Source organism: Naegleria fowleri, assembly GCF_008403515.1.
Source record: "Naegleria fowleri strain ATCC 30894 chromosome Unknown tig58, whole genome shotgun sequence".
NCBI classification, from domain to species: domain Eukaryota; phylum Heterolobosea; class Eutetramitea; order Acrasida; family Naegleriidae; genus Naegleria; species Naegleria fowleri.
Genome location: NW_025407990.1, coordinates 220,103 through 238,529, shown reverse-complemented (window position 1 = coordinate 238,529; position 18,427 = coordinate 220,103). Strand labels below are relative to the sequence as shown.

The 18,427-nt window shown below is 37.5% G+C and overlaps 9 protein-coding genes across 9 annotated transcripts; 7 read left to right on the top strand and 2 right to left on the bottom strand.

The window, feature by feature from the left end:
* Nucleotides 1-512: 512 nt before the first annotated feature.
* On the bottom strand, nt 513-2,868 carry FDP41_007158 (uncharacterized protein; the record flags this gene model as incomplete). Its single annotated transcript, XM_044710872.1, has 2 exons — nt 513-993; nt 1,052-2,868. The coding sequence occupies 2 exons, from the start codon at nt 2,866-2,868 to the stop codon at nt 513-515; spliced, it is 2,298 nt and encodes a 765-aa protein (XP_044558484.1).
* A 1,028-nt stretch (nt 2,869-3,896) lies between these two features.
* On the top strand, nt 3,897-5,871 carry FDP41_007157 (uncharacterized protein; the record flags this gene model as incomplete). The annotated part of the gene is made up of 2 exons (XM_044710871.1): nt 3,897-4,080; nt 4,196-5,871. 2 exons carry the CDS (start codon nt 3,897-3,899, stop codon nt 5,869-5,871), a joined length of 1,860 nt encoding a protein of 619 aa, XP_044558483.1.
* Nucleotides 5,872-6,328: 457 nt separating this feature from the next.
* FDP41_007156 (uncharacterized protein) lies at nt 6,329-7,627 on the top strand (the record flags this gene model as incomplete). The annotated part of the gene is made up of 1 exon (XM_044710870.1): nt 6,329-7,627. The coding sequence occupies one exon, from the start codon at nt 6,329-6,331 to the stop codon at nt 7,625-7,627; it is 1,299 nt and encodes a 432-aa protein (XP_044558482.1).
* Nucleotides 7,628-8,040: 413 nt separating this feature from the next.
* Nucleotides 8,041-10,059, top strand: FDP41_007155 (uncharacterized protein; the record flags this gene model as incomplete). Its single annotated transcript, XM_044710869.1, has 3 exons — nt 8,041-9,166; nt 9,252-9,398; nt 9,467-10,059. 3 exons carry the CDS (start codon nt 8,041-8,043, stop codon nt 10,057-10,059), a joined length of 1,866 nt encoding a protein of 621 aa, XP_044558481.1.
* A 38-nt stretch (nt 10,060-10,097) lies between these two features.
* On the bottom strand, nt 10,098-11,341 carry FDP41_007154 (uncharacterized protein; the record flags this gene model as incomplete). Its single annotated transcript, XM_044710868.1, has 2 exons — nt 10,098-11,129; nt 11,189-11,341. The coding sequence occupies 2 exons, from the start codon at nt 11,339-11,341 to the stop codon at nt 10,098-10,100; spliced, it is 1,185 nt and encodes a 394-aa protein (XP_044558480.1).
* A 625-nt stretch (nt 11,342-11,966) lies between these two features.
* Nucleotides 11,967-13,540, top strand: FDP41_007153 (uncharacterized protein; the record flags this gene model as incomplete). The annotated part of the gene is made up of 2 exons (XM_044710867.1): nt 11,967-12,534; nt 13,164-13,540. 2 exons carry the CDS (start codon nt 11,967-11,969, stop codon nt 13,538-13,540), a joined length of 945 nt encoding a protein of 314 aa, XP_044558479.1.
* An 84-nt stretch (nt 13,541-13,624) lies between these two features.
* FDP41_007152 (uncharacterized protein) lies at nt 13,625-14,626 on the top strand (the record flags this gene model as incomplete). Its single annotated transcript, XM_044710866.1, has 1 exon — nt 13,625-14,626. The coding sequence occupies one exon, from the start codon at nt 13,625-13,627 to the stop codon at nt 14,624-14,626; it is 1,002 nt and encodes a 333-aa protein (XP_044558478.1).
* Nucleotides 14,627-14,697: 71 nt separating this feature from the next.
* On the top strand, nt 14,698-16,074 carry FDP41_007151 (uncharacterized protein; the record flags this gene model as incomplete). The annotated part of the gene is made up of 1 exon (XM_044710865.1): nt 14,698-16,074. The coding sequence occupies one exon, from the start codon at nt 14,698-14,700 to the stop codon at nt 16,072-16,074; it is 1,377 nt and encodes a 458-aa protein (XP_044558477.1).
* Nucleotides 16,075-16,723: 649 nt separating this feature from the next.
* FDP41_007150 (uncharacterized protein) lies at nt 16,724-18,283 on the top strand (the record flags this gene model as incomplete). Its single annotated transcript, XM_044710864.1, has 1 exon — nt 16,724-18,283. One exon carries the CDS (start codon nt 16,724-16,726, stop codon nt 18,281-18,283), a length of 1,560 nt encoding a protein of 519 aa, XP_044558476.1.
* Nucleotides 18,284-18,427: the final 144 nt, after the last annotated feature.

Sequence of the window (18,427 nt, the reverse complement as noted above, 5' to 3'; positions counted from 1 at the left end):
TTGATTGTTTTGGTCTACTTGCAACAACTTTATCCACTGTTCTTCTATCAACACCGACAATTTCAGCCACTTTACTATAATTTTTGATGTAGTTTATATTGATTAGTGAAGAATATTAATTGGCTGCATTCCTCTTCAAAAGATTCACCAGGAAGGTACATTCTTCCGTGCTTGTTAATTTTCATGGAAATTTTCTTTGCCTTGTGTGATTTGGTTTTTCTTGGATGGCAAGTCAATTCCACCAAGAGAATTTGGTTTTGCTTTGCTTCTTGTAACGTCAATTCGACGGTTTGACTTTTGACTTAGCGCGAATTTTTTTGACTTGACTTTGCTTTTTGGTGTACATGCCTTTCATGGCACCACAATAAATTCAGTAACCAAGCAAGGGGATGAACAACACATCTCACACTTGATCATCTTGCCAAAATGTCAGTTAAAATGTGATAAAATTCTTGTTGACTGATCAATAGAAAGACCATTTTTCAAATATTTACTCACAACGTTGGAGATTATTATTTGCTGTCATTGCTTGAACCTGTCGAATCAGATTGAGAGGTGAATGGAAATCGACTTCGATTCTCCGACATGTCATAGGCTGCTTCGGTGTATCTGAAACTCTTACTCTTTTGTGACAAGGGCTTTGGTTGGTGAAAGTCGTTGACGGAAGTTGCAGAGGTTGGAAGGATTGAATTGTATAAAATTTCTTTTTCTGTTTCTGCCCATTTAGCAATGGTGCTGTGAGTACATTCCAAGACTCGAGGCCAAAAGAGAGATGGTTCATCCTCGGTTTTTGGACCTTCCTCAATAAAATTGTGTTCCTTTTCAGGTTGTTGTCCCACAAGGAGTCCATAAGCACTGATGCCTTGGTGGTCACGAGCTTCAAAGAATCCAGACAAACCACAATCAGGTGACCAAACACCTTTTGTTTTGTTATTGAGATTGAGGCTGAAATTTTGGTAAAGCCACATTAAAAGCCATTGAAAACCATCAAACCTAATAAATTGAATTCAAATTTAAAAGATGAACATGATCATTGTCACAAACTACTTACCAAGCTTCTAATTCTTCCTGTGTTGAGCTGTCTTGATCAATATTGATTCCTAATTCTACAAAGTGTATCAATATTGTTTTTCCTTGTTTATCTCTATCAAAAACAATGGACTTGAGGATGTGTTGTAAAGCTTGTTCTTTTTTGTCTTGGGATTTCGTCCTAGAGTGCCTTCTTAATTTAGGTGAGGAATAGCTTCGTTTTCGAGGTGAGCCTTCTGTTGACAGATCGACATGAGGAGAAGAGTTTTCCATATTTAAATCAATTCCTCGGAGACGATTCGGCGATAATTGACAATAGTTTGAAATATCCAAACAAATAACTTTCATCGCTTCAATATCGTTATAGACAATGCTCTTCATCAATATATTGTGACCAAATGAGTTTTTCATTTGGACAGCTTTTTCAAATATTTCTTTTCCAAAGAGTTCCAAACCTTGATCAAGAATATGATGCAGTAAATGACATGAAGAAGTGTCTGATACCAATAGGGTACTTTTGCGAGCTAAAAGACGTGAATCCGTCGACGGATGTCCACTTAGAAATAAGCCTGTAGGAGACGAGGAATGAGCTTTTGTCCTCAAATCTGCTATACATGCAAATAAAGCATTTTCATCTCTTTGATTTCTCTTTAAAATAATTTTTGGTGAATGTTGAGCCAGATATTTCACAGACTCAATATCACCACCATCTCTACACACTCGATGTAGTAAGGATTCTCCCAATAATCCTGATGTGACATCAATCCTAGCTCCAAATAATACAAGTAAGTCACAAAGTTTAAAATTCTTGTTTCTGAATCCAATCGTAATTGGAAGGTTACCATGGTGGTCATGATGATGATTCAATTGTTTTGAAGATACTGTTGGTTGACTCAATAGAAATGCTGCAGCCTCAATGGATGAGTAATCATAACATGCATAAAACAAAGGTGTTGCCAAATTTTGATCTTTCACAGACCAAAGTTGGTGTTGTTTAGCCAAACATGCTTTTGAATGTTGAGAATTTTGATGTTCATCATATTCTACATGTTGAGTTGCAATGTTAAAATTTCTTCCAAAGTTTCGACTGAATCTCTTAAATGGATTGCTTGAAAATTCGAACATTGGCGACAAAGAGGGCGCTTCTTTCTTGTCTCCATTGGAATTAGCTGAAATACTTATTTTTTGAATTGGTTTAAAAACACACTTTTTATCACAGCAACATCTCTTCATCCACTGCAATAATTCCACTCTATTGTGACGAGCAGCCAAATGCACAAGTGAACATTGTTGGAATTTAGAGGAGTATTTTAAATGATTTGTTAAATATTCTACCACATCGGGTACGGTCACGCTTGAAAGTTCATCCTCATTCATTGAAGAAAGCTCTTGCATCAAGAAATCGAGTAATTCAGTTTCTAATGTTGTTTTTGACGAGAAGGAGGAGGAAGAGGATGATGTCGTGGATGGGACCTCCATCTCTTCATTCATTCTCTCTTCCAAAGAGTTGAGTGTCATTTCATTGCGCTTGAAGTTGTTCGAATGAGAAATCTTTTGTATGAAATGATGAGGAAACAGTCTTTCTCTCCACTTGTAGCAGCAGTGATCATGAGACTCCACAGTTGCAAGAGGAGGAGAAGAACATGACGACGACAATGAGCACAATGAAGACTCTCCCATCATGGTGGATGTCGGAGAGGTTGTGGCTGACGACGACATGTTTGTGTTGTTGATGATGGTGGTGGTTATTGTTGATGTTTCAGAAACGGAGGTCATTATGCTTGGTTTAACATCCTTCTGGTGATGATAAATATTGTTGTTATTACTATTATTCTTCATGTTTGTTGTTGTGAATGAACGATGAATTCCGGAATCAGAATGTTTTTGGTGGTTTTTTCTCTTCGTTGTATTTCTTGCTGATGGTTGATGAATGTGGGGTTGTGATGGTTTCTCGATTTGTTTGTTTGTCCTACTGCTGCTATTAATACTACTGCTCATACGAAATTCATCTCGACAACCAAAATTTTGATTGTTTGAGTGGTTATCAACAACAGAATGTTTTGCTGTTTTGTTTGGTTGGATGATCCTCTAATAACGTTTTCACAACGAGACCAAAGTAGATCAAGATAAACAAATTCTGCAAGTTTAAAACCATAAAGATTTCAAACTATAAAAGGAGCCAAGGATTTCCGTGTACGATGAAAATATTATTCTCATAACTATGAATGGATTGTATTTCAAGATCTTCATTTATAAATTGACTTTTGACAGTTCGCACCCTTTTCATCAATGTTCAGTTTATATGCTGTTGTTTGCTCCGAAGTTGAAAAACGTCTCTTGTAATCAAATTACAATACTCTCTCTTGTTATGGACCGATTATTCGTTCTTGTGGAGTAATCTCTTACTGTTATTGGTCTCTCTTTACATTTCGAATTGATTTTTCTTCATGCGATCCATTGTCAACATGGTCTCCCAATTTTGACATTTCACCTTTCCATTCGGATACCATACAAAACGAACAGTTAAAAGACAAAATAAAGTTGATGTGAAGAATCAGGAATTTTAAAACAAATACCAAACGCCAACACCATGAATCTTGTGTTATTTTCATTCATCATCGATGACCCCATCAAAGCGACACAAAGATCAGTTGCGAAAAAACACACATCATTCACACTCTAAAACAATTACACACACCATTCACACTCTTTCTCCTTCTTGCTTGTTTGACCACATTGAACAAGTATCTCTCTCTCTCTGAACTAACCTTATTTGGTCTTCAATAACACATTCCTTTTGACATTATCATTCCATCATCAACCAACAAACAAAAACCGTTTCACATTTCACACACACACACACACTCATGAAAACAAACAGTCCCACAACTCCAAACATGACAGCAATGTCCACCTCAACTGCTACCAATTCATCCTCTCCCTATCTCTACTATTTCCCAGTGACTGCCATCCTTATGCCTTCCTCTTCCTCACAAACTCATCACCGTGATGATGGATGCTATTCACCCGTGTTGAGTCCTCAAACGAAGAGTCAGTCCTTCTCGACCGGTATCGATGGAAAACAACAGCGACGATTGTCCCTAAGAATGATCGATAGTAATGGCATTGCCATGGAGTCACCACCACATTCACACAATGATCTCAGCAGTGTTCATGACAATACAGCGACTTCGTCCTCCTCGTGCTTCCTCATCATCGCCAATGATGTTTACTTTGGGAGGAGGCAAATCAACGAACACTCAGAATAACAGATCGATTGCCGAAATCATTCCACCATGTATTGTAGAATTGAGAGAAAAGTTTCAGACCTTTATAGAGCAAACAACGACAGCGAGTAATCAAGCATCGAATAGTTCAACAAGCAAAGATGCCTACATGTTCAAGTTGGCATTCTTGGATGAGTTTTACAGTCCTTCAAAAAACAGAATTCGAAAATTTGAAAATTTGGATGCCTTGTTCACTTCTTGTGATCGATTTTTAAAGACTCTTTTAAAATCGAGTTCCTCGAGTATTGTCACAAATATTACCAATGATCGATATCCTTTTTTATTGGCCATGGATGAAATCGCAAAACAAAGTTCGAATATTCCACTATTGTGCTCTCATGAATATTGTTTGCAATGGCTCAAAAATCAAGCAATTCTTGCTTCTAAATATTGTAAACAAGAATTGGCGAAAAAACTCAAGTCATCAACAGAGGATGTAGCTCAAATCTCTCCTGAAGATGACTCAGACAACGAAGAAGATGACGAAGAAGCCATTATTGAACAAGATGACGGAAAGACATGTACTGTGAACGAATCAAATGATCAAGAAGAAGATCTTACCATGGACAACTATGACGACACTGGGTTGAAAATGTTAACCTTAATGTTCATGACTTGCTTGGAAGACAAATTTTCCCTCTTCCAAAAAAAGAATTCCAAATTCATGAAAAAATGGTTCTCTAAAAACGTTAAGGAATTTCCAAATCATGTGATTGATTTGTTGCAGAAAAAGAGACGCAAGTTCCTTCACTATCATCATAATTTCAAGCTCTCTGAGGAAGACATGAATGTCAAGACTTTGATTGATTCTGACTTTGAATTTGCTTCCTACCTGATGGAACACACCGAAGATTGGAAAGTCCTTCTCGATGATGTTTGTGATATGGTCATGTACAAATCAAAAGAAAGCTACTCGAGTATTTATGGAATGAGAAATCAAAAATCCATTTGTACAGTTCCTTACTCTATTGAAAATGTCTTGAAGACACTTCTCACGAATGAAATGTTTGGAGAACGAAACGGAATGCTTCTCGACATGAAATTTCATGCTTTTCAAGAACTCGATCCGAATATATCCTCAAAAAAGTATTCCACTGTCATTCAAACAAGTGTCATGAATTATGGAGCTCTATTCAAGAAGAGATCTCTTGAAAATGTCATTTCCACACGTGCCATCTTTTGTGGCAACCAAGTACAAGAAGTGATTCACTTGTACAAAACTTGTTCCTACGTTTCCAAACAAGATGATTCCAAAGCTCCTGTGAAAATAGTCGTTTTCGGATGTCGTCGCTACACCAAAGATGATACCAATCGAACACGAATTGTGGATTGTCGTCTCATGAACATGGGTGGATTTTTCATGAATTCGGATTTTGTGGTCAACACGTTGGGTGCTAGAAGGATGGCTGAGGAATGGTATGAATTTTTGAACATGATGCTGACAGAGGCTGCAAATAATCACTTTAAGGCACCCGATCCAAAAGAACATTACATTTGGAGAACTCTGTGTGATTATTGTCGAGTGCATTGTAAGGTGGATATCACAAAATGGTGAATGAGATAAATTTCAGAAAGTAACAACAATGAAGCTTGAGATCCATTTTCCGTATTTCTCATTGAACGAAATAGAGTATGGGATCATGTTGTATCCACATGCAGTTGCATCATCTAGAAGATGACAACCATCAAACACGACTGTCGAAAGTGCTCGGAACATTCGAATTCTTGAGTTAGATCCTTCGTTTCATATTGATAAAGATTCCAATAATGACCAAATCTGATTTTGAATGTATGAAAACGTCGTTATCCACAAGGAACATTATCTAGTTTTAGTTTGCAATTTAGTAATAAAAACACAATAAGGAAATAACACAAATCAAGCGAGTTCTTGGTTCCAAGAAGAAGTTCAAAACCTATTTAACATGATTTCTTTTTTTCATCAAACAACAAAAAAAACAATATCAACACCACCTATTTTGCAGATCATGCATACATTGAATCAACAATACCAAATGGAACCATCCACAATCAACACCCAAGCTTCTCAAGATTTCATGAATTCCCAACCACAGCAACAACCCCAGTATCAACAAACTCAACAAACACAACCTCACTCACAGCCACAACCACAGACACAACTTTCACAACCCCAGCAACCAAAGTTTCAAGAAAATGACAACAATGCCGAGATAACGTACCACCAAAACACTGGTGGTTGTTACAATCCCTATGATACCTATTTCAACGCTCAACCAAACTACCAAACCCTGAACCCACCGACAAACCCAAATTATTATCAACACTCCAACCAAGTTTATACCGAATGGTATGTGAATCATAACCCTCCACAACCAACCACTCAGCAACTGCAACAAGGATCCTCCATGTATCCAGTTTTGCCTCCACTTCCTCCCAAGAAACCAATGCATTTGACAACCAATTCAACGCAATTTCAATCTCTACCAGAACAACAACAACAACCTTCAACTCAAGGTTTTATCACCACTTCCACAACGATCACTTCTCAACAACATGAACTGTTAGCTTCCATTCATGTACCGCAACCTAATTGGGAACAAAACAATCGACTGCGACAATTGGAAGAAGATGCTAAAAAATGGTTGTATCAGAGACTCAAAGTTATTGAAATGCTGCAATCTTTGGTCAATGACATGAATCGAGTGGCCACCAAAACCACAAAAACAAAGATTGGTGGAACAGCTACAAATATTGTTGGTGCAGGTTTGTTGGTGGGTGGTATTGTGGCTGCTCCATTCACTTTTGGTGGTTCTTTACTTGCATCGACTGCTGGTTTAGGTTTAGTGGGTGCTGGAACTGCCGTCACTGTTGGTTCTTCCATTGTGGAGTGGAAACATGCCAAAAAGATGGCAGAACTAATACAAGTCGAATTGGAAAAGGACACTCAAGAAATGAATGAAATGCTTCGAAAGATCTATGAATATCGTTCTTACGATACCTACATGGAATATCGAATTTTGAATTTTGACAATTCCAAAGTCACAGTGATGCAATTTGTCAATGCATTGGTTGGAAATGGAAATTCCTCACGTCAAGTGGGATGTATTGGAAGTGGTAAATTGACTCATGGCAATGCAGGAGCAACCAGCTTAGCAAGTCTTCTCATCAAGGGAGCCATTCCAATTGTGAGTATTCCTGTCGATGTGTGTCTCTTGGTTCAAGAATCCAAAAGATTGAATGGCAAAGAACCATCCAAACTTGCAAGTAGAGTCACTCCAGTCATTGAAGCTTTGAGAATGCAAACCCAGCTTGCCACTGGACAAATTAATTGAGAATCCTTTCTTCAATTTTCACAGTTTTCAAAATAAACAACTTTTACAGACCAAAAAAAACTTTGAACGGACGTTTTCCTGAAAAAGCGTTGAATTCTCATCAAAACTTTAAAAAAATTTCGGAATTGACATTTGACTTTTCCGAATCCTTGAAGGGAGAAAAGGTCATTTCATCATCAGGTTGTAGTCTGACTCAATCCTAATTTCAGTAAATTAACTGAATTAAACTTGCTTATTAATTTTCAAAAAGAAACCATTCAATCACACGACATGTTTGTGCTATTTTTACTCCTATCATGTTTGTTTCAGTCACACAGTACTGCTGCCCTTCATCGTTTGTCATGTCTAAAATGCACAAAAGGCAACTCCAACATCAACCACACATTTAAACCTTCACACAACAACTTGAAAAAATGTTTGAACAAGACCAACCTCAATCATCAACAACAACAACTTCCCAAAACGACTCTCTCACTCGATCCAATGATGGTGATCACAACAGCAGAGTGTCGCAACCTCGAGTGCGCATTCATAAATTGGTGAAGGATTTTCTCGACCGTGTGTTGTCAGAAACAAGCTCAATAGATCCTGATGATGAGGATGCGGAAGAAGAAGAGCCTTCATTCATCAACATGGATGAAGATCAGGAGACTGACTCTCTACCAAGCTCTATGGAATCACAAGAAGTTTTCAATTTGAATGAACAACCTTCTCGGTCACCGGACACGAAACCATCATCACCATCACTATCACTCAACAATTACTCAACAACTAATTTAGATTTGAATATTGAATCGGACCCATATGGCTTCTCATCTGCCTATTTCTGTTTCGGATCCAACGAAGAAAATTTTCTCTCTCTCAACTCGAGCCAACTTTCACAGTACGAGACAGGTGTTGATGGTTTTGATGGAGAGGTGATTTCTCGAGTGACTCAACGAACCTTTCACACCACTCCAATGATTATTTCAACAACAGACAACAATGAGGAAGTGGTGATGGTGGCGGACTCAGAAACAGCATTACGACCAAGAGTGTTGGGAGGAGAGGAAGTGGTGGAGCATATTCGTATGGCAGCTTATAATTTGGGAATTTTAACGAGAAGAATGAAAAGTTTCCATGACTTGTCAAATAAGAGTCATCCTTCTCTCGATGAAAAGGAGAATGGAACGATTTGTTACATTTCAGGAAGTAATGAAAGGGGACAATTTGGATTACCTGAAAAATTTAAAAGAACGAGCTCTTTTCGAAAGGTGGATTATTTTGAAAAGAATGGAATTCAGATTAAGGACATGACCTTTGGTTCCTATTTTACATTGTTTTTATCAGCAAATGGACAGCTGTTCAGTGCTGGAGATAATGAAAATGGTCAACTTGGTCGTAGCTCTTTGGACAATCAATTTAATATTGAGCAAGTGAAGATTGTGAATCCGGAAACGAGTGAAGAAGAATTTATTACTCAAATTGAGGCAGGAGCTTTCCATTGTGCCTTTCTTGCCAAAAGTGGAAATGTGTATTCACAGGGATACAATTGTTGGGGTGAGTATTGCGCATGTCTTTTATCTTGTTGTTGAAACAGTTTTTCATCATGACGATTGTGAAATGTCACATTGTTTGACAATAGGGCAAAGTGGACATGAAGGAGATGATATCATACGCCCAACGAGAATTGATATTTTCGGAAAAGAAAAGATTGAAATTGAAAGAATTGTGTGTATTGAGCATAATACTTTTTTCATTACAAAGCCAAATCCATTCCGTGACATTTATGGTAGGTATTTTTAAACGTTTGAACGAAAGAGTGAAATAATGAAATTCAATATTGTGACATCACAAAAGGGTGTGGATTTTCTAAAAAGGGACAACTTGGTGGTGAACATGGTGGAGAATCAGTTCGACAACCTGTCAAGCTGCATTTTTTTTCAGGAAAAGATAAGAGCGTTAAATCTATAAGTGGAGGATGGGGACATGTCATTATCGTCACACAAGATGGATCTGTCTACGCACAAGGATTGAATGATTATGGACAGTGTGGAGTGGGTGATCTGGAGACTCGAAAAGAAACCACCTTAATACCATTCTTTACGGAAACACTTTACAAACAATCTTATTTGGAAAAAATTGAAGAAGTGCAATGTGGTTCATATCATTCACTGTTCTTGTCTAGATCTGGTAAATTGTTTGGATGCGGATATAATGAAATGGGAAGTTTGTCTTTGGGTAGCGAGAGTTGGATTACCATTCCAACATTGATTGTTGAATTCCCAAGCTATTTAATTGGAGAACCACATTATCAGTTGGAATTGAAAACATGGTGCTATACAACAGCTATTTTGGTAAAAAAGAGATCAAAAAGAGTGGAACAATTTTTCACAAACCTCATGAGATCACTACAGCATGAAGCTAGATTTTTCGATTTATTGATCGTTTAAGATTACCCATTTCTATTGTGTGAGAGAGCATCATGTTATTAATTATGCTTTGCTGTTGCAAGACCAATACGACCATTTTGTTGATCATAGACGGTGTAGAAAAGAGATTGAAACACAGCTCCAAAAATCCATTCTCCTGGTTGCAAAAAATCCGCTTGATTGATTGCTCCTTGGCACACAAGTTGACCAAACAGTGGTGCCTTATTTTCAATCACATAATCCTGTGGTTTGATTACATAATCATTACCTCCAATCACAAATGCAAAGGTTGGAATACTCGAGAGTTTGATTTGTGAGCAATCAGCAGGAATCGAGACGTTGGCACCAAGTTGTAAATACGAAAATGTATAAGTGTCAGTAAAAATTGTAAAAGCACTTGTATCCAATTGAGCCACACATTTCTTTCCGTAGCCAATACCACAACCAAGATTTTGGAAGAGTCGTCCATTCACCTTCAAGCCATCAAATTCAAAACTCCAATGTCTGGCATCACTTGGAATTGGATAAAACTTCATGTCCCCAACATAGTAATCATTGGAATAACCTCCCAACACAAGAGCTCCCTTTCCTTTCTGATGTTGTTGATTCATATTGAAAAATTCACTCAAATACACTGAAAATATCCTTTGAGATACTAATTGCTGTTTCACTAAATAGCTCATTAAGGAAGGAAATGAAAAAATATTATTGGCACTTGGTTCTGGCAGCAAGCTTAAACCCAACAATCCATCATATTGTAAATAGGTTTCCTCCAACGAATCGGAGGCCTTGACCAGTTCAGCAAATGTTACGTTTTTCACTACGAGAGCTTCGGAATTATCCATGCCAAGTAAGGCAATTTGATCATTGGCCAAAGTGCCGTAAAACTGAAATTCTCCAATATCCCACTCAACATTTCTTCCATCGGGTTTATAGGTTTTGGATTTTCTTGAATCGTATTTGGGATGTTTCCAGCATTGATATCCACATAAGGTGGAAGTTACAGTCAATAAACCACCATTAGTATTCACCAACAGTTTGAAAGTATTACTTTTATCAGTTCCGAAATGTGCATTGACGGTGTAATAGAACTATAACCACAACAAGGTTATGCATTCTTTTTTGAAACTTTTTAAACAAGACCACTTACATTGTTGTAATCACTTAAAGGAAGGACAATCAAAGGTTCACCCTTGGCACCAACTTGGGTGGAGCTTCTCGCTGTTGCCAAGCTCATCATGGCACTCGAGCAAAAAGCAATGATGCAAAGAGCGAACAAAAAAAGGGAGAACGGTTGTTTCATTTTTTTTCCTTGTTTAGCTGCCCGCATATGGCCGAGTGGTTTTTCTGGAACTGTGGCAGCCAACTGGTCCAGCGTTCGAATCCCAGGGTTTGCTGTTGTTATCGTGAGCAGTTTAAACACCTTTACTTCCGGGGTGCCTGCTAGGAAGTCACTACGTATCTTACGTTCGGCTTGTAAATAATGTACATAAAACCATCGAACAACGTTTATCATCGAATAAACCCATCCCTGAATTTTTTTTCCTTGTTTAGAGCGTCTTTGAAAAAATGTCTGAAAACCAAACCGCCCTCGGCGATGAAGACACTAATCACCTTCGCCATCACGCCTCTATCAAAGAGGTCGCTATTTGACGGAAGACGGAGCCTCTAGAATTTCATTTTCCATTTCTTCTCTCCATTTATCATGTGCCGATTTTTGAGCAGAAAGAGATTTGTTTGCAGTATGCGGGCAAATAGCCAATTTGTCGGAAATACAACCTAGCCCACCCAGCATATACAACTCCCCAATGTTGTCGCAGACAGAGGTCTCTAATATTACTACAACCTCTGGAGTCTCAGTTTTTAATACCTCAGCCATGACCGATGACCATTCTACTAAATTGAAGCGACATCATTAGCTCTTCAGAATGGTAGCCTTTACTACCAACTCTGTCGAAGAAGTCCTTGCAACCGTCGCAATGAATGCCGATACGTTGTACGATAGTAGAGTTGTCAATGAATTAGATTGTATTATCCTTTTCTTCAAGTCGCGCAAATTGGCAAACCAAGCAATATCTGCTGGTGCTAAGTCCAAGCTCACTATGATACCTCAAACCGTCAAAACATCATTCCGTTATAAGGTCGACAAGGATTTAGACAAGACTAATATGCATTCTATTATCTCAACCCTTGGTTCTTCTATCAACAATATCAATTTTAGCAAGATGGATGATCAGGAATTTTGGGCTATTGGTACTAATATTGAGTTACCTGCCAATCATTTGAAGAAATTTAAGCTTTCCAAAATGAGAACAGATATCTCTCGCTTCCGTACTGCCTTTAATGATAAAGAAAATGATCTTCCTAAACTCAAGGGTGCCATTAGTTCCCAATGGAAAGTCAAGATTGAGAATATCGAATTGGCTAACAAGATGGCTGTTGTTGGTATTAAAAAAGATCAAATTACCAATAACATTACCAAGTTCGTCCAAGTTGGTAATTATAGTTTCAGAAACCTCTCATTCTCTACTACAGAGTTGCCAATTCTATCAGTCACAGAATGGAGGCTGTTGAAAAACAAATGTCTGAAATGTCATCAGCTCTCCAAAAATTGACAAAGGAAATGGCTGTCTGGTCTGGTAAAAAGGTCACGGAAGGCTTTAATAAGATCAACAAAGCTGTTGAAGAAATTAATCAAAAAATCAACACTCTCTTAGGTACTACTATTCGCAACAAGGGTAAAAGTGGGCATAAGAAGGGCCAACATTCCCTTTAATGGCCCCTCATTCTAAAAGAAACTCCTTCAATTTAGGTACTGCTAATTTTGGAGGAGTTGGCTGGGTAAAACAATCTCAATTACTTACCTTAGCCCGCAAATATGAACTGGATGTCCTTAATATCCAGGAAACTCATTTAAAATCCAGTACGAAAGACTATTGGAATATATGGTATTTCAGATCCTTCTTTCGTGGCTACTTAGTTTACAATTCCAACGCCACTGAAGGTGATAATGGAGCAGGAATTGCTACTATTATCAGACCGTCACCTTTTATTAAGGTACTCCAATTCGTCGAACATATTCAAGGCAGATTATCAGAAGTCATTTTGGAACATAAATACCCTAGGTGTGGCCTGCATTTTCAATTGGTATGGCCCGGCTAACAAAAACAAACTCGAATTCATGAATAAGGCTCTCAATATTATCAACATTTCTGCTCAAACAGCGGTCTTTCATGGTGAACGTATTGTCATATTGGGAGATTTGAATGCCAATACTAAAACATTCAGTAAGGTATCTTATGCCGCCCATGAACGACTATTAATTGACCAATGTGACAAATTGAAACTCTTTGATGTTGTTCCCATTTCAAACACACCTTCGTTTGCTCAACGCAACAAATACTCTCATGGTTTTTCTCGCCCGGACCATATTATTACTTCCCACAATGATTATTCTGGTGTAGAAGATGTTCCTACTGCTTATTCTCACAAACTTTTATAAATCTCCTTCCCCAGTAATCCCATTTTAGACTTCCCAGAACAGTTCAACAAATATATTATCCATCCTAAAATTTTACAATCCAAGATGAAGGAAATTAATAACGATTTTGCTAAAGAAAACCCTGACACTCTTTTAGAAGCCCAAAATACCCTTGCTAAAATTGTGAAGAAATATGGTTCTCTTAGCACAAACAAGCCCTCATTGATCACTGATAATCGTAATGTCAGACAATTTCAGACTTTTATTTTCGATTTGAAACAATATCTCTATAAGCGTAAACATGTTTCTACTATCACCAGCCAATTTTTGAACAATAATTTTAGCCTCAACAATGTCAAGGCTAAATTAGAGGAAGCTAAAACCTCACTCAACAAGCTTATTGGATCTTTATTGGCTGACCGTAAACGGGTCTTTGTGAATAGAATTAACAATCTTAACTCTAAACAACCGTATTCCTATGCCTTCAGAAAAGAACTAGTCAGTCCTTCTATACTCAATGTAGTCCAAAGTAACCATAACTCGACAATTGTAGATCATTTTTCAGCCATGTTTAATACAGAACAAGAAGTGACTAAAACTCTCCCGGAAATCAAGAAAAACAATACTGTAGCCCAATGGAAATTCCATCATATCACTGCCAAAGAGTTGGATAAAGTTATTTCTAAGACAAAAAATTCTATGGCTGGCTATGATAACATTTCGGTGCCATTGTTGAAAATTCTAGACAACAATTCGCTCCAAATACTTGCAAAATGTATCAATCACACAATTGACAGTGAAATGGTTCCTGAAGAATTGGGTATCGATATTCTACTCCCATTACCCAAAATCAACATGCCTACAAAATTATCAGACTTTAGACCTATAGTTGTATTGTCCATGATCTATCGTCTATTTTCTTCTATTATCAACAAACAATTCATGAATGTCCTTGAAGAGGCTAATTTAATCCACACTGCGCAACGAGGATTCATGAAAAAAGGTTCAACATTAGAACACCTTATCAGTCTTCGGACTGCCTTAGCATACAAATATCAGCACAAACAAGAAGTATTTGCTATGGCTCTCGATATCAAAAATGCTTAATCCATAAAAGATTTATCAGCATTCTCAAGAAACATGGTTTCCATAGCTCTGTCATTAATCTCTTGACATCCATGATCTCCAATAGCGTTATGAAAGTACTAGTCAACGGATTTCTATCCTCCCCTTTCGATGCGAATGTTGGAGTTCCGCAAGGCGATCCTTCAAGCCCGGCATGGTTTAATCTTTATATTAACTCCTCAACTAACATACAAGAAAAGCTTAAAGGAGTTCAAATATTTAATATTACCATCCTTTTATTATTATATGCCGATGATATTTTATTGATAGCTAATACTAAGATCGAAATGAATTCCTCTCTAAAAAGCCTCGGCCGTGAATTAAAGAAAATAGGACTCGCTTTAGCTCCCAAGAAATGCAAACTCTTAGCTATTACAGCCAAAGCCAAACTATCTAAGGCCCTAGTCACTATTGGACAGGATATAATTGCCACATCTTCTTCTATTGAATATCTTGGGGGTATATGTACCTTTAAGAATGATTTTTCTTGGTCCTCTGATAATCCAATCAACAAAATCTCGAATCAACTGGCATCAGCTAAAACTTCTAATCTATATCTCAACAGCATCACCACTACATTAATGTCCAAAATCATATCTTTGCCTAGATATGCCTGTAGTTTCAATGGAATCAATAAGAATTCTCTAGACAAAGCAGATATTATGGTTGCTAATTTTGTCAGAAAGGCTATTGGATTAGATTACACATTATCAAAATCAGTCATTTTTAATTGCAAACAAATTGGGGGCCTTGGTATTACTCGCCCCTCTACTTTATTCTCCATTGAACCTATTTGCACAGCAGTTAGATTATTCAACTCCTCCTCCACCATCACCAAAAATATTGCTTTGGCTGCTTGGAATGATCTTACCTTTAACGAACCATTTTGGAACCACGTGAAAAATATCGCGGCTCAAAATAATTGGTCTCTCCAATACATTGATGAACGGCATTCATTTGTCAATGAATACGAAACCCCTGTCGACCCTAGAACTGAATTACTAAACAACGATAGATCAACCATGAGCATCTCAGGCCTTGGAATCTTAGACCATAATAGAACCTGGCATCCATGTACCATCTCCTTTTGGAGCAATTATTCACTCAAACCCTTCCAACAACGACTATTATTTACTCACCTACACAAAGCAGAAATCCTTAGAAATTTCGGAAAAGATTACCCTAATTGCCACATTTGCAATACCAAAGCCAACTGGGAACATGTATTCACCTCATGCACCATGTGTGGTCTGGAAATCAAATCATTATACACAAAATGGGACAACAGTTCCCTCAAATTCAACGCCCCTCTTATCAGACTTCCCTCAAACCATTCTCTCTCTTGTATTCCAATGGATTGGAATGGTAGTATCAAAGACAAACCTCTTCAACAATTAGACTTATCTCCCCCAGCTTTGACTACAACATAGGCAGCGAATGTATATAAGTTATAAGTTGTTACAAAAACGCCACTTGGAACAGTTCAACTGTACTCAAGAAGGCTAGAGGATATATAATTAAACCCAAAACTGCAAAATTTGCAACTGCTTGGGAAACATTTAGCAGTCAGCTTGGCGAACTCAACTCCAACAACATCTACACCTCACACCTACACACCCATTAGACACACTATCGTCGGACAATTGAGTACCTATAAATTTGTTTATTTTTCAATAAACCCATTCCTGTATTTTTTTCCTTGTTTAGAGTAATATTTCGGAGCTGGTGTTTGGTCTGCTTCTCCGGTTCCTTATTGACCCAAACCAATCAAAAAGAATTGAGTGATGAATAAGCGGCATCATCTCTCTACATTTCATGACAGGTCTTAAATTGGTGATTTGAAAATAATCAAAAAAAATGTTTCTCTTGCTTTTGAGTCTTGTTGTGGGGGTGGTTGTAGTGGGGTTTTGCTTGATATTGCCTTTCCTCACGTTTATTCAATACCCGAAACGAAATCGATTTCAATTGAAACAGATACAGCGAGATGTTTCGTTTTGGTTTCTTCTGCTCATTCAATTTCGAAGAATTGTTTTATTTATTTTGGACTCATTGGTACATCAGATACATGCGAGATTTACAATGCGACCGAGTGTTAAACCGGAATTTGGAAAACATTTTAATTCATCGGTACAAGTTGAAATTGTCAAACCATCCATGGAGAATCATTCCCGAAAATTTAGTTTATTATCTCCTTTTGATGTTGCATTTCCACCTTCATTTTATTGCTTCTTTTTCGAAGGATATTTGGATCGGAACTTGTTTTTGCAAGCAATGTCAAGAGTGCTCGATGTGATTCCTTCATTAGGTGGTAGAATAATGCAGTTTCATTCCATGCAAGAAATTTCCATAAAAGCATCAGAGTGGTTCAACGGGTTAGAAAATTTAGAAAAAGAAGTGATCAAGTCAAGACTGCAAATAGGTAAAAAGCCTGTTCCAGTGTTTGACTTGAGAAATGTTCAACTCGAAGTCGCATTTCTCGATGATGACACCATTCAAACAAATGAAACAGGTCTATTGAGCGCTACAGAGCTAGCGAAACATCTTGCAATTCTGGGCTCATTCATGACCTCTGGTCCGGTTAAGGTAGTTCATTCTAATCCATCAGAACCACTCACAAGATTTCAAGTCACATATTTGAGGAAATCAAACAAGACAGCTCTGAGTTTATTCATGGACTATGCTGTTGGAGATGCAGCTGCTGTATCCATGATTATTAAGTTGCTAGGAGATGAAATGTCCTCCCTTAGAAATGATCCAGTATCATCAAATAATTCTAACAAATCTCAAAAAGAAAATAAGGAGCTGCCAATACAAAACTCAACAGCTTTCTTTAAATATGTGTACAATCGAGAGGAAGAGAAAATTGATGATTTTGCTTACTCTTATTATGATCCCACCGCATGCTATTCATTCTACAGGGCTGAGATTGTCAAGCATTTGGAAAACAATAACAAAAATACTTCGAAAATTATTGCCAAAGAAGTGACAGTCACAAAAAGACAATTAGATCTATTGAAGAAAAAAATTATTGCAGAAAATAGAGAATTAGATGGCGTTAAGCTCACTAGCAATGAAATTCTGTCTGCCATTCTTCTAAAAACGCTTGCAGTGGGAGACAAGCAAAACAGATTCCACAATGAAAAACTACTAACCTTACGTTACTTAGCAACCTGTAGAGAGAGATGTGAATTCATTGATTCTAATTATTTCGGTAATGCATTCGGAGTCATTTTCAACAGCAGAACCAAGAAGCAGTTACTCGACGCAAAAATTAGTGATATTGTACTTTATTTGAAGCAAGTCGCTCAAAGAACTGTTGATCATCACGTTTACTGGGAAGGAAAAATTGAGGAAATGTGTCAACGTTATTTTGATCCATTGCAAGTAGATTTTGGTTTTCCAGCTTTTGAAGGCAATGACAACTACATGGGAATTACGAATTGGGTAAAACCCATGAGTTCTATTGCCGAGCATTTCAGTGACAAGTCTTTCCTTGGTGTTAGCACTCTCTGCATGCCTCTCCCTCATGTAAATAAGATTTTACCTGCCTCAACAATGTCTTCTGAGGGAGGTTTGAGACTAGTTTTGTCCCTCTATGAACCCGAATATTTATATTTTGTCAGCGAAATTCCCAAGTAATGTTCTCTTTTCATTAAATGTAAATAAATTCCTACATTGAGTCAAGATTCAAATGCTTGATTGCTACTGTAAAGTCGAGGCTCACGTGTATGAGATGGATTCAAGAGATTCTTTTTGCACATAATAATTTTAGATTTCCCACGC